A 13,307-nucleotide genomic window follows, 5' to 3' on the forward strand; every position below is an offset into this window, starting at 1 on the left:
CACTTCTCCCGCATAAGAATTGTGTCTTTTCTCAAATCTTTATGACATGTGCTGGTTGGTGTAGATAGGAATACTTTACTCTAGAAACAATCACAAAATAAGCAACAAGCGATTTCTTAGATTCTTCATAACAATTAATATTTTACTTCGTATCTGGTCAATATTCAATTTTTCATCGTTAGTGTGGCATGGAATTATTTTTGGAGTATTTCACTTATGTTTTGATTTCCTAGCAATTAATTAGAACGCTACTAGAAAACATATATATTTCCCTCAAAAGTTTCCGACAAATTACCGGTAAAAGAAATTTTCCACAAGCTAACCACAAGTTTCAGACAAAAAAAAAAAAAAAACCCCATAGTTTTCCTTCAAAATTTGTACAAAATTTTATTTGTAGCTATTTTGTGGCTAACAGCCTACCTACAAGTTTCCCACAAATGTAAATTTTGGTTTTATAATTTGATTAATATAAAAATCAAATAATTTATCTTATAACTTATTAGTTAAAATTTATTTTTCTTCTACAATTGTCGGAAAATCGTCAAATAAATTCATTTCCTACAAATTTATCACAATCATATTTCTTATTGTTTTATGATTCTGCTTATGTTAGCTCTGGTTTCAACTCGGCTTCAATTAATCATGAATGCTTTCAATTTGACCTTGATCTTTGTTTAAGCTGGTGATTATGAGGCTCAATTGAATCAAATTCTACACATTAACGTATTTTTTAATTTCTATACACCACCCGCTCGACGAAATGCATGTGTGAGAATTTTCATCTTCAAATCAGAATTTCAGGATTTGTCGCCCTGATTTGACCAGAAAAAGACATAAATCAAATGACTTTCACTTTATTACTTGTTTGTATTTTATTTAGGGGCCTGAACCAACAGTTTGTTCTGTACTTTCATGTTCTGTGGTGATTTTAAGAGAGTAGTAACCGGATACCAACCGAACTGATACTGGGATTTCGATCCGGACTTGGGTTTTTCGGGTCGTTTATTGTGTAAACCTGAGAACTGCAGGAATTTATGTGTAGCAAAATATTAGTTGTATTAACTTGTTCTGTACTTATGTTTTTATGTGGTGATTTGCACAGATTGGTCCATTCCAAGCAACAACAGGTGATCAAACCAAAACTGATCAGTAACCGGATACCAAGTGAACTGCTGGGATTTTAGTCTCGACTCGGGTTTTTCAGGTAGGTTATTCGGTATCATTTTTCAAAGAAAACAAAGGAAGAATCTTAAGAAACTAGCAAGCTCTTATTATTATCTCTACTTTCCATGTTTTGTGGCACTATTAGTATATATGTATATTATTTTTATTTTAGTTTATGGTTGTAGTAATTTGGCTCACTATAAATGATACACGTAGACTCGATCATATTTTTACTTTGAAGCACTTGTCTTCATATATAATTCAGTACCCACACCTATTTTCTACAATTTGAACTAGTTTCCGTAATTGCGCTGTAATGGATCCTTAAATGAATTACAATTTGAACTAGTTTCCGTAATTGTGATGAAAAGGCATCCTTAAGTGCTAGTTTTGACAGTTCAATTGCCAATATCGATCGTAAAACCACTGATGGCAGGGTATTTGATATCTCCATCGACTCCGTGGTTGACGTTCACGCGTCCTTCGGGGTACCCGATGCTAAAATGGATCCTCAAATGCACATCATATCAGCCACATTGGTTATGCCTGATTCATTAATTATTACATGTGCAGGTTTTTCTTAAAACATTTGTTTTTTCTGATAATTGTACCCTCACTTTCCAGTGTGCTAATTCTACTATGTTCGCCTTTTGGTGTTGATTTCGAAGGAACAGGTAACCGTTTGGTTAATTGGTTTGAAAAACATCAATAGAGAGAGTGTTACCTGTTATTACACCTTCTATTGATTATTTTTTGCTAATTGTGTCTCCTGTAAGGGTACACTGTGATCATGGGAAACGGGGACCGTTTCCTCCGATTATTGTTTTGAATACACTTAATGAAGTGCTTGCGGTTTTAGAAATAGGTGCTCCAACAGATCAATTTGATGAAACGGGGTCTGGACCGAAGGCCAAAGCTGTAAATGATGGAACGGTTTCTGGACCGATATCCAGAAAACAGACTGCAAAACTGAGTATTCAGATTGAGAAGATTGCATATGTTTTATGCAGATCATGTATGCTTACTGCAGATGGGTTTCACGATCAAACGTCTATTGTTTGTGACCAGTGTGAAAAGAAATATCATATTGGTTTCTTGAAAAATGACATGAATGTTGTCTGTTCTCACAGAACTGCCAACGCGCGATTGGTTATGCACTAAGGATTGGAAAGCCTTCATTCACTTACTAAGCGTTCACCACTACTTGCGTTTCATGAAGCGCTTGGGTTTGCTGTTCTTGTGAAACACTTTCACCCTTGTGGAATGTTGCCTAATGTAATCAAGCTGTGGAATATGAACGGCCTGCTGTTTGTTGCTTTGTTTTCGAAACATTGAGACCAAGTTCTCCACTACAGCGATACGAATATTATTATTGTAATCTGTGGGATAAGCAAATTACGCAGCAACAGAAACAGGGCAGAACGGTTTGATTTACCACACTACTAGAAAACTAGGCAATTGCGACCAAATAAAGACGGTGGCAAAATTATTGACCGAAATCTTAACTGTCGCAAAAAAAACAAACAAAACATATTCGTTCACAAATTCTGCGACCGCCTTTTCATGGTCTCAAAAATCACTAATTAAAATTATTAAATTAGAAAAAAGGTCTCAAAATGAAAAAAGCAGTCGCAAATATTACGACTGTTTTAGACGGTCGCAAGAGTAAAATAATCAAAGATATTAAGGATAAACACTTCCCCCCCTCCTCAATAAAAACACTTCCCCCTTCAATTCCCCCAATTTCTCCTACCCTAACCATCGTTTCACCGCCATCGCCTCCGCCTCTTCCCGTCGACATCAACAGTGTCCGTCACAGATCGCCATCACCGTCCTAGCAGTATCTGAACGAAGCTCCGCCATCAACAGTGTTCATCACCGATCCTCACCATCACCGTTCGCCGAAAAACACTAACTATTTCATTTTCTTCTAATTGATTTTTTCAGTATTTTTAGCTTATTATTTTGATTGATTTGGTCGATTTACACTGTAATTTCCTTGATTCATGTTCTGTTTACCAGGAATTAAACCTTGTTTTGTGCGTATTTAGAACGTTTAATTCTCTAATCACAGTTATGAATCTGTTCACAGGCGATAAATTGTTGATTGCTTGTAGGATAGGTTTTGTGTGTTGAATCCAATTAGATTAAGAATCAATCTCTAGTCAATTATATTGCAAATTGAATAATATGTTAGGTGTCAGGGTTAAATCCTTCTTGCATGCAATTAACTATGTATATCTAGTTTGATACATAAATGAACTTGTATCTCTTGACGTGTAACTCACAAATTCTTATGCTACGGAAACTTATATGGTTATATTGTAATTGTACACGTGAAATTTTGCAATGAAAAATGTTGGCAGTGATGAGGCGGATGTGGAGAGTGGAAGGTTTTACAAAGATAGTAAAAGAAATTCAAAATCAACAACCAGGCATTTTATCTAGTCTTTCTTCATGTGGCATGATATTGGTCAAAAAATATATGTACTCTCTGGATATGAGTTTTATGCTGAGATATCTTTGATGCTCTACCACATCCAATTCTATCTTTTTAAAGTTATAGTATTGTTTTAACATTACTACTTAATGTATAAGCCACAATCCCATGTCACATACCTGTTCTCCTTTTTATTTCACATAAGATCTATCGTTTTCTTTCCAATTATAAAGGGAATATTACACATAATAGTAGGAGTTTAAGTTCGAACCACTCTATCTATTTAACACATTGCTAAAAGTTTGAATCAGGATGACACTGAATGAGCTCAAGTCAAAACTAAAACTCATTTAAGTAATGATCTCAGCCCAAGTTTTACATCCGAGCTTGACTAGGCTCATGAGATCAAGAACGGAGCGGTTATTCAGGAAGCTAGGTTCTTTAACGATGCTTAGATAGATTCAAGGAGGTGTTCCCAGGTGCTTATTGTTGTATTTTGACCCCTGATCTGTGCTACATAGGTTTTTTGATCCAGTAGATTATATATTATATTCTTATTTCTATTGCCAGGTTATTACAAAGCTGTTTTATCTTCTGAATCAATGGGAGACTTTCACTAATATTATTTGGGTTGATGCTTTTGATCTTGTTTAACTTTGTCTTGATATTCTCGTACCTTATTGTTGGTCTATATTTGCACACTGAAGCTACAGAAGTATTCTTTTCAGTAACAAAACTTTTCCAAGCTAGCAACACTAGATTAAGAAGAATGACTTATTTGATCATTAAGGAACTCCCCCTTTCTTCAGACGAGGTCTCAAATAAATAATCTTATCTCTTTGATCGTTTATATATTTCTTTATCTTGTTATGTTTGATAACATGGTGATTTTCTTTATGCATGCAAGGTTATTGTTGTCACTGGTTCCCTTACAAAAGACATGAATAACAAGACTGCAAATGCTATTCATGTTCTCTGTCGCATAACCGATGGAGCACTTCAAACTCAAATTTAGAGATACTTAAAGCAAGCTATTGCTGATAAAACCCTGTGGTAGCTAGTGCAGAATTAGTTAGTGGTTTCCATTTACTTCTGGTATAACTTATTATTTGAATGTTTACATTAGCTTGTCTTATTAATGTGTTAAAAGTAACTCTAATTATATTATATCCTTGAATCTTAGACAAACCCGGAGATTGTGAAAAGATGGAGCAATGAGGTACAAGAAGCCGTTCAATCGAGGGCTGCACTTGTACCATTTCATGCACTTGCTTTGCTGCAACAGGTATGACAGTTGATTGTTGCAGATTGTAATCTTTATGTTTAGCAAGCTTATGAATGATTTGGATGTTCCTGTTAAAGATGATTTTCATGCTGTCTAGGCCTGTAAAAAAACAGAACAAACACGAACAGGGCATGCTCTTGTTTATTTGTTTAACTTCAACTAAACAAATGATTGAACACAAACAGTTAAACGAGTAGGGTTTTCTATTCATGTTCGTATGTTAAGAAAATAAACTTCATGTTCGTTTGTTTATATTGTAAATGAATGGTTCACAAATGTAAACAACATAAACAAGCGAATATAACTGAACATGAATGGATGGATATAAACGAACATAACTGAGCAAACATTAGGTAGAAGTAATTGTGAATATTAATATGTTGGGCCTAAAACGGTAATAGACTAAATTGTAAAGGGCCTAACAATAAATGAATACATAAAGAAACGTAAACTAACAAACAATGAACGTAAACCAACGAACGGGTGAGCATTCGGTTTATCAAATAAACAAGCATAAATGAACTTCTAGCCGAACGGGTGACTGAGCATTCGGTTCATTTACAGGCCTAATACAATTACAAATGTACCTTTTTGGGTTCCTCAGTTTGTAAAGTGGATATGAGAAATATGTCTAGTCACACTATTGCTTAATCAAAACCCATCTGTTTGCAGATAAGACAAAATGACCAGTTAGCTGTGAGCAAATTGGTGACCAGTTTGACAAAGGGTACTGTTCATTCACCTTCGGCCCAGTGCCTACTGATCCATTATACCAGCCAAATACTTGTGTTTTTTTGTATTTGTGTGTGTATGTAGGATTGTTGCTTTGTGCAGATTTGAATTGCCAACACATAAAAACTTTTGTTCAGGTTGTTAGGGAGTCAAGCATGAACAGTCAAACTTGGGACATCCATTTTCTGACTATTTGGAAGCGATTTCACAACTTGATGACAACCCTAATGACTAATGAGGATACAAATATTGCTTTTGATATGTTGAGAAACAGTATATAAGTACACTCAGGTATGAATGATGCTTTTGTGTTACATGGTTAGAATTAGATACTTGTTTTATTAATTTGTACTTACTGGTACTCAGGAAACCGATCGATGGATGAAAGTACGTGATTGTGAAGAACTGTGATTGAATGCAAAAGGAAGTAAAGGGAGTAGTTTAAGATTACCATACTTCATTCTGAATGTTTGGAAATGTATTATGTTAGGTCCATCTACCTCATATGGTTTGAGTCACTCAATTTTATGGCTTCTCAGTTTACTTAAATCATTAATTTAGTATTTAAATTTTTGTTATTAACTTCACTGTGCATTTAGACTGATTATTTGGTCTCATGGTTGCATGGTTTCAGTTGCAGGTTTGTGAAGGAAGCGAACCTATTCTATTCTTTGCAATCTTTCAGAGATTTTGGGTTCTAGGGTGTGTTTCTAGTATTCAACTAATATGCTATAACAATGAAACACATAAAAAGATTTAGTCTGCATTCGTTATATATGTGAAGGTGCATTTAGGACCAAGATTTACCATCCAAATACTAAGGAACAATGGAGCACAACACTAACATTCTCCAAGGTTTGATCTATAATTTTTCATTTTTGTGATATTTTAAACTCCTTATTAGAGTTAACCGGTATGGCTTAATGTGTGATGGTGGTATGCAATAACGTGTAGTATGTGCTTTGCAGGTATTGCTTTCCATTTTAACAGAGCCAAACCCGGATGACTAGTTGGTGTCAAAAGTTGCTCATATGTAACTGGATATAGAAGAATGCTATAATAACATTTTTTTTAAAATTTGTTTATAGATCTTGAATACATTTTATTTAAATTGGTCTATGATAAAATTTTTTAGTTTTATTTGTGTATATGATTGTGTCTATATATAGATTGTAACGTGTTTTGCAAAAAATCGACTCCCTTGCTACCAAAAAGCGGTCGCAAAAAATCGGTAGCCAGTGGTCGCAACAGTGGTAGCAAATTTCCGATTGCAGCAGTGATTACAAGATTTGCGATGGCGAAAATGGTCGCAAAGTTTGCGACGAAAGCTATGGTAGCAAGACAGCGGTCGCAAAATGGTCGCAACAAAGCAATTGCGACCTACGTTTTTCTGACTGCATTTTTGGTTGCAAAACGGTCGCAAAATGGTAATTGCGACCGTTTTGCGACTGGAATGGATGGTCGCAACTGCCTAGTTTTCTAGTAGTGTCAGTTCTAGCACATGTCGCAGGTACAATTCCTCCATATTTTTGTCGTTTATTCTTGGTATTTTTGTCGGTATTTGAGTGTGATGCAGTTTTAGATGCGAGTTCTCGATTGTCCTAATAGTTAATGCACAAATGGGTACAGATTCTGCTAAGTACTTGAAGCGACTTTTTAATTTCTTGTTTCCAAACAAAGCAATATAGCACCTGCAATGGGTGCGTTTTGTTGTGGTTACCAGTAATGGCAACCCACGCCTATGCTCAAGAACCAATGGCCATTTAATTAATGTTTAACTGATAAAATATTTAACATTAGTATCTGTATTTAAACTTTTGTTAAGAAACAAGTCAGTGCAAGCAAGTAGTAAGCATGCGAGTGCTTGAGTGCTTCCATTTCATATAATACACCCTATTATTTATATTTTCTTATAGTTCAGGAATTACTTTGAAAATTGAACAGTAACAAAGATATTTAACAAATATTTCTTTTAAGTGCTATTTAGAATCTTATCTTTTCTAAATTCATATTCTGGTTCTTATATTTTGGTTGAAAATGCATGTAAAGAATCTTATTCTTATTATCACCAAATAAGGACTGTTACTTTCTACACATGCTTTTCCACTCAACTTATTCGACCTTCTCTTCCATCTTTGTTTCCATTTAGTTCATAAACTGTTTCCTCAATCGATAAAGAATTTATTTTATCCTATTGATCCTTGAAGCTTACATTCAATGGCATCTACTTTAGCTTCAACAGTTCAAAAGAGCTTCAAGTTTGATGTCTTTTTGAGCTTTCGGGGTGAAGACACTCGTAAAGGCTTTGTCGATCATCTCTACCATGCTCTTCAAGGGAAAGGAATTATAACTTACAAAGATGATGAAAAAATCCAGAAAGGGGAAAGGATCAGTGAGCAGCTCGTTGCATCCATCGAAGAGTCCAGATTTCACATAATTGTTTTCTCCAAGAACTATGCATCTTCATCATGGTGCTTAGACGAGCTTGTCAAGATTATGGAGTGCCAGAGGACGACCGAGCAGACTGCCATCCCCATCTTCTATGATGTGGAACCCTCTGAAATCCGCAACCAAACTGGGGCAGTTCAAGAAGCCTTTGCAAAACAAGTGGAGAAAGAAGCTGCTGGTAGATGGATAGATGCTTTGAAAAAAGCAGCCGATCTGGCTGGGTGGGAGTTGAAGGCCACTGTTGATGGGTAGTTCCTTCATCTTATATTCTTTATTTATGTTTCCTTCCAATTTGTTGAAAGATTGACCTGGAACATGATTATATCACTATGCTACTGATTCATATACGATTGTATGTTATAGATCTGATATTTTTTTGATCATGTGGGATATTGAGTAATCTGATTGAATCTTCTTTAAAACACAGGCATGAATCAAAATTCATCCAAAAAATTGTTAAGATATTTCACTAAAGCCACATTTCATCAATTTGAGCGTTGATGAAAAGCTAGTAGGCATGGGTACCCGGGTACAGAACGTAGTTTCATCTTTGGAAATTGATTCTGATGATGTCCGTATAATAGGGATAAAGGGGATAGGAGGTGGTGGGAAGACCACTTTGGCGAGAGCCGTTTTTGATCATATATCCAAATGGTTTGAAGGTAAAAGCTTTGTTGAAAATGTTAGAGAAGTTTCAAAAGGCTCTGGCTTGAAGGAGTTGCAAAAACAAGTCCTTTCAGCTGTGTCAGATGATGAAAACATAGTTGTAGCAGGGGTTTCTGATGGGAAATATAAGATGAAAAAGATGATGAGTGGTCGAAAGACTCTAGTTGTTCTAGATGATGTGGATGATATAGACCAGCTTGAGGCATTAGCAGGTGAACTTACTTGGTTTAAGCCAGGAAGTAGAATCATCATCACAACAAGAGATCGGCAAGTTTTGGTGGCACATGGAGTGAACTTTATTCATGATGTTAATTTGTTGTCACATGAGGAAGCAGTTTGTCTCTTTAGTAGGTATGCATTTAAGAGAGAGATTCCGTTTCACGGGTATGAAAAGCTATCTGGAAAGGTTGTACATTATGCTGCTGGTCTTCCCTTAACCATCAAAGTTTTGGGTTCACATCTTTGTGGTAGAACTGAGCGTGAATGGGTAGATGCCATAGAGAGACTAAAAACAATTCCGCTAGAGAAAACTCTAAAAAGATTGGAAATAAGCTATGATGGTCTAGAGAATGATGAGAAAGAAATATTCCTAGATGTTGTATGCATACTGAAGGGCGAAAAAAGAGACAGAGTAATCAAAATACTTGAAAGTTGTGGATTTAATGCTCAAATTGGTATAAGTGTTCTCGAGAATAAATCTTTGATAACTATTTCAGATGATGACAGACTGTACTTCCATGATCATATAGAAGAAATGGGCCGGAATATTGTTCGATGCTTGCACCCTAACGAACCTAGAAAACATAGTCGATTGTGGAATGAAGAAGAAATTGAAGATATACTAGTTAATGAATTGGTAAGTTTCAAGTTTATATGAAAGGTGAAAAACTAGGACTTATTTTGCTAAGAAAAATTTTCATACCAGGTTTTTTATTATTATTATTTGCAGGGCACTGAAGCAACCAAAAGTATAAAACTCGAACTTTTTAATGTGCGTGTCTTCCCAGAAACTATTATGAAAGGTCTTAGAAAGATGAAGAAACTTAGATTACTACACGTGAATGATGTTAACCACAAATTCTTACCAGCAAATGACGAAGTTATCCAATACTTATTACCTGATGCTTTACAATCTCTATGTTGGCCTAATTACCCTTTTCGGTTGTTACCTGAAACATTTCAACCAAATAACCTTGTTAACCTTAAAATGTGTGCGAGTAATATATCTAAACTCCCGGAAGGGGGTGAAAGAAAGGTAGAATAATGTTTGATTGGTTGTTTTGCATAATTTATATGATGTTATAATTTGTCCCTACAATGATATTCATTCGAGTTTCCTTATGACAGGTTCTTAAGAATCTTAAATTCCTTGACCTCAGTAATTCAAAGTTGAGAACCTTTGACCTTAGCATGACTCCACGTCTTGAAATGTTAAATCTTAAAGAATGTAGGGACTTTATAGAACTACAATTGCCCGTTGAATGCCCGAACCTCAAATCCCTCGACCTCAGTCATTCTAAGGTGAGTCACCTTAACATTGGGCGGACTCCACATCTTGAGAGATTATATCTTGAAGAATGTTCTCATATTAAACAAATTCGCGCTCAGGTGGAATGTCTAAACAACCTTGTCTACTTTTGCTTAAGTAAATGCTTCAATTTTAGATATTTTGAGGTTGACAAACAACATGAATCAGCTTCTCTTGACCCAATAAATACAGTAAAAATAATTTGTGTAGATGTATGTGCACTGCATGCTAGAAATTATTTGTCAAGGTTTGGGTTTACATGCAGATATGACGAACCCAGATTCTCATGGAGTGGAAATTTAGAGAAACTTTTCCATATTGGTCCATGCGCTTGTGAAAACCTTGAGTATTTTTTAGCAACTATTTGTGGTTTGCAACATTTAAGAGAGCTTATACTTGAAGGAAGTATTCCTCAGGATCTGTGGAGGTTAGAAAGTCTAGAGAAGCAACAGTTTAAGCATCTTCCGGATTACATTTGTATGTTGAAACATCTAAAATCACTTAAACTTTATTTTTGTTTGGATCTTGAGCAGTTACCTGAGAATATATGCGAATTAGAGTGTTTAGAGGATTTGATCATATGGGGTTGTGGATCCTTACGAGATATTCCGAAAAGCATATGTAAGATGAAATGCTTAAAACGTTTACAACTCAACGGTTGCAAAAATATTATGAAATTGCCGGAGGAAGTTGGGAGTTTAGAATGTTTGGAGGAGTTAGTGATAGATGGTTCGGGTATAAGTCGTCTTCTAGAGAGCATTTATCAATTGAAAGGTCTGCGTATTATTGGGTCAAGGGAGCAGCTTGAGTCGAATGGTTTTACATCCATGACAGAACTCTTTTGGGACCTCATCTACTCGGTAGAGCTGTGAATAAGATGGTTCAGGTATAAGTCCAGATATATGGCTACGCCTAATATCTCCTTACACTCTTAATCAGGTACATGTTTTCAGAATTAATCATGAATGCTTGAATTTAATGATGATGCAGTGCCAGCATATGACCGAGCAGACTGCTTACCCCATCTTCTATGATGTGGAACCCATTGAGGTCCGTTACCAATGTGGGGCAGTTGCAGAAGCCTTTGTGGAGGTTACAGAAAAGAAAGAGAGGAAGAGGACGTTGTCAATACTAAGAAGGTTTTTCATTTTGGCAAACCGGAAATGGAAAAGGATGTTGGAAGATGGAGAAATGCTCTTAAAGAAGCAGCTAGTCTGGTTGGATGGGAATTGACGAACACTGTTGACGGGTAATTACTATATCTCGTTTTTGTTATCAAAACTTGAACATGTGAATATATGTATGCGGCGCAATATATGGGTTGTGTCAAAACGAGTCGGTTAAAAGTTAAGAAATGATGATAAATAAGATGGAAATTTAATGCTAACTATAAAAAGGATCACTAATTCATAAATATTTCTACTATAAAATCCCAAGATTGTCTTATTTCATTAAGGTGGGCCTTTGTTACAAGGTGGATCCGCAAATGATTCAAAATCCCACCTGAAAGGAAATTGTAGGTTCTCTAGATGGATCTCAAGACTTGACTCGGATCAATCCGTGTTGTTGGTTAGCGGAAATCACCAATGACACTCGGATCTCGGATCTTAGTTTGTTATTACAAAAGAGAGAAAATGAGAGGAGAGGTTTTGGAGAGAGAGAAACTTTATTTTCTTGAAGTAGTGAAGAGTTGTTGTGGAGAAATGGGTAGGTGACTTTTTATAGGGTCCCCATTTCTCCAAAACTTACAAAATAAACGTACAAACTAAACGTACCGAGTACGTACTACACCGACTAAGAGCAAACTAAAACGACATATACAATCCTAAAAACAATATAGAATATTGGCCCTATAATCTCCCTCTAAGATTGAGTATGTCGAGGAACCTTCGTCAAGTTCTTTGCTTCGTCTTTATTTCTTGAAACTTAGTACTTGTCTTGATCCAGGATCTTGAACCAGATTGGATCTTGAACAGTTCTTTATTTTCCAGTTCTTTGGGAAGGATCGGCAACAGCAAATTTTAGAAACATCAGATGCGGGAGGCTCGACATCTAATTTTCTTTTGTTGACTTTCTTGAGCCGACTGGTTTTCTTTCCTTGTCTTCAGATACAATCAGTTCCTTTTTAGGTTCAACCACCAACTTTCACGTTCTTGTTTTCTTTTAAGTGCTTCAACATCTGCAACTCCGAGCAGACTTGATCTTGATCTACCTGTCCATGTATAACTGCACAAAACTTAGAACGAATAAGATTCGTTCACAGACCCTCTCGAGGGTCAAAGAAGAATTTGTTCACAGACCCTCCCAATTTCAGTCTCTCAACTTGTAAATGATTTGTTTAAGTCCCAGATTTCCAACGAACTTTGCTATGAACGACCTTGACAACAAAACACATGATTTTGAATGAAACAAAGTTTAACAAAATATGTTACGAACATAATAAAAGTTTAAAATCTTTTCGGCATTTTCATATATTTTAAAAATAACGAAAATATATGCATAATATATTGAAGTTGAAACAAAAATAAAACAAAAATAAGATAGGAGTAAAGATGAAATTAATATTATATATCAAAAATATTTACTTTAAACGTTTACTAAATTATTTTTCTGAGAAAGATCACAACATGGAATCACATTATCTGTTAACGTTCTAGATCACACTTCTATTTGGACATTATTATGCCAAGAACCCAAAGTCGATTGTAGATATAATTTGTCCACTTTAAACTTAACAATTATTTTGATGTTAACATGATACGTTAAGGTACAATTAGGCACAATGCTTGTGTGGTCCCCATTTAATCTGACAAATTACAGACTCCATCATACCTCGGGCTTAATTTGCTTTAACATGTCACCTCAACTTGACTTAAACCTTTCTTATTTGATCACAGTAATCTTATTAACACACCTTGACTTTGTGCACTTGAAACTTTGTACACTTAACTCGATCTAGAAAGATTAAAATAAAGCAGAAGTTCAGGCCATAACAATCAGGTCGGATAATACCATATTATCGCGCAGAGAAAGTCCAAGGCTTG

At 35.5% G+C, this 13,307-nt stretch overlaps 2 protein-coding genes across 2 annotated transcripts; both read left to right on the forward strand.

Moving 5' to 3' along the window:
* Nucleotides 1–7,801: 7,801 nt before the first annotated feature.
* On the forward strand, nt 7,802–8,559 carry LOC143611299 (toll/interleukin-1 receptor-like protein). The gene is made up of 2 exons (XM_077085528.1): nt 7,802–8,317; nt 8,497–8,559. Exons 1-2 carry the CDS (start codon nt 7,839–7,841, stop codon nt 8,540–8,542), a joined length of 525 nt encoding a protein of 174 aa, XP_076941643.1. The 5' UTR covers nt 7,802–7,838; the 3' UTR covers nt 8,543–8,559.
* Nucleotides 8,560–8,586: 27 nt separating this feature from the next.
* Nucleotides 8,587–11,135, forward strand: LOC143611295 (TMV resistance protein N-like). Its single transcript, XM_077085526.1, has 4 exons — nt 8,587–9,591; nt 9,685–9,990; nt 10,083–10,256; nt 10,797–11,135. Exons 1-4 carry the CDS (start codon nt 8,587–8,589, stop codon nt 11,133–11,135), a joined length of 1,824 nt encoding a protein of 607 aa, XP_076941641.1.
* The last annotated feature ends 2,172 nt before the right edge of the window (nt 11,136–13,307 follow it).

Source organism: Bidens hawaiensis, unplaced genomic scaffold (genome assembly GCF_021521415.1).
Source record: "Bidens hawaiensis isolate Kalapana, Puna unplaced genomic scaffold, B.hawaiensis_p1.1 tig00030479_1, whole genome shotgun sequence".
Taxonomy (NCBI): domain Eukaryota; kingdom Viridiplantae; phylum Streptophyta; class Magnoliopsida; order Asterales; family Asteraceae; genus Bidens; species Bidens hawaiensis.

Excerpts from the sequence above, each read along its gene's own strand:
- LOC143611299 (XM_077085528.1), top strand. The coding sequence starts at position 7,839 with ATGGCATCTACTTTAGCTTCAACAGTTCAAAAGAGCTTCAAGTTTGAT. Across the intron at positions 8,318-8,496 it reads TTGAAGGCCACTGTTGATGG|GCATGAATCAAAATTCATCC; the intron begins GTAGTTCCTTCA and ends TTTAAAACACAG.
- LOC143611295 (XM_077085526.1), top strand. The coding sequence starts at position 8,587 with ATGGGTACCCGGGTACAGAACGTAGTTTCATCTTTGGAAATTGATTCT. Across the intron at positions 9,592-9,684 it reads ATATACTAGTTAATGAATTG|GGCACTGAAGCAACCAAAAG; the intron begins GTAAGTTTCAAG and ends TATTATTTGCAG. Across the intron at positions 10,257-10,796 it reads TCGACCTCAGTCATTCTAAG|TTACCTGAGAATATATGCGA; the intron begins GTGAGTCACCTT and ends GATCTTGAGCAG.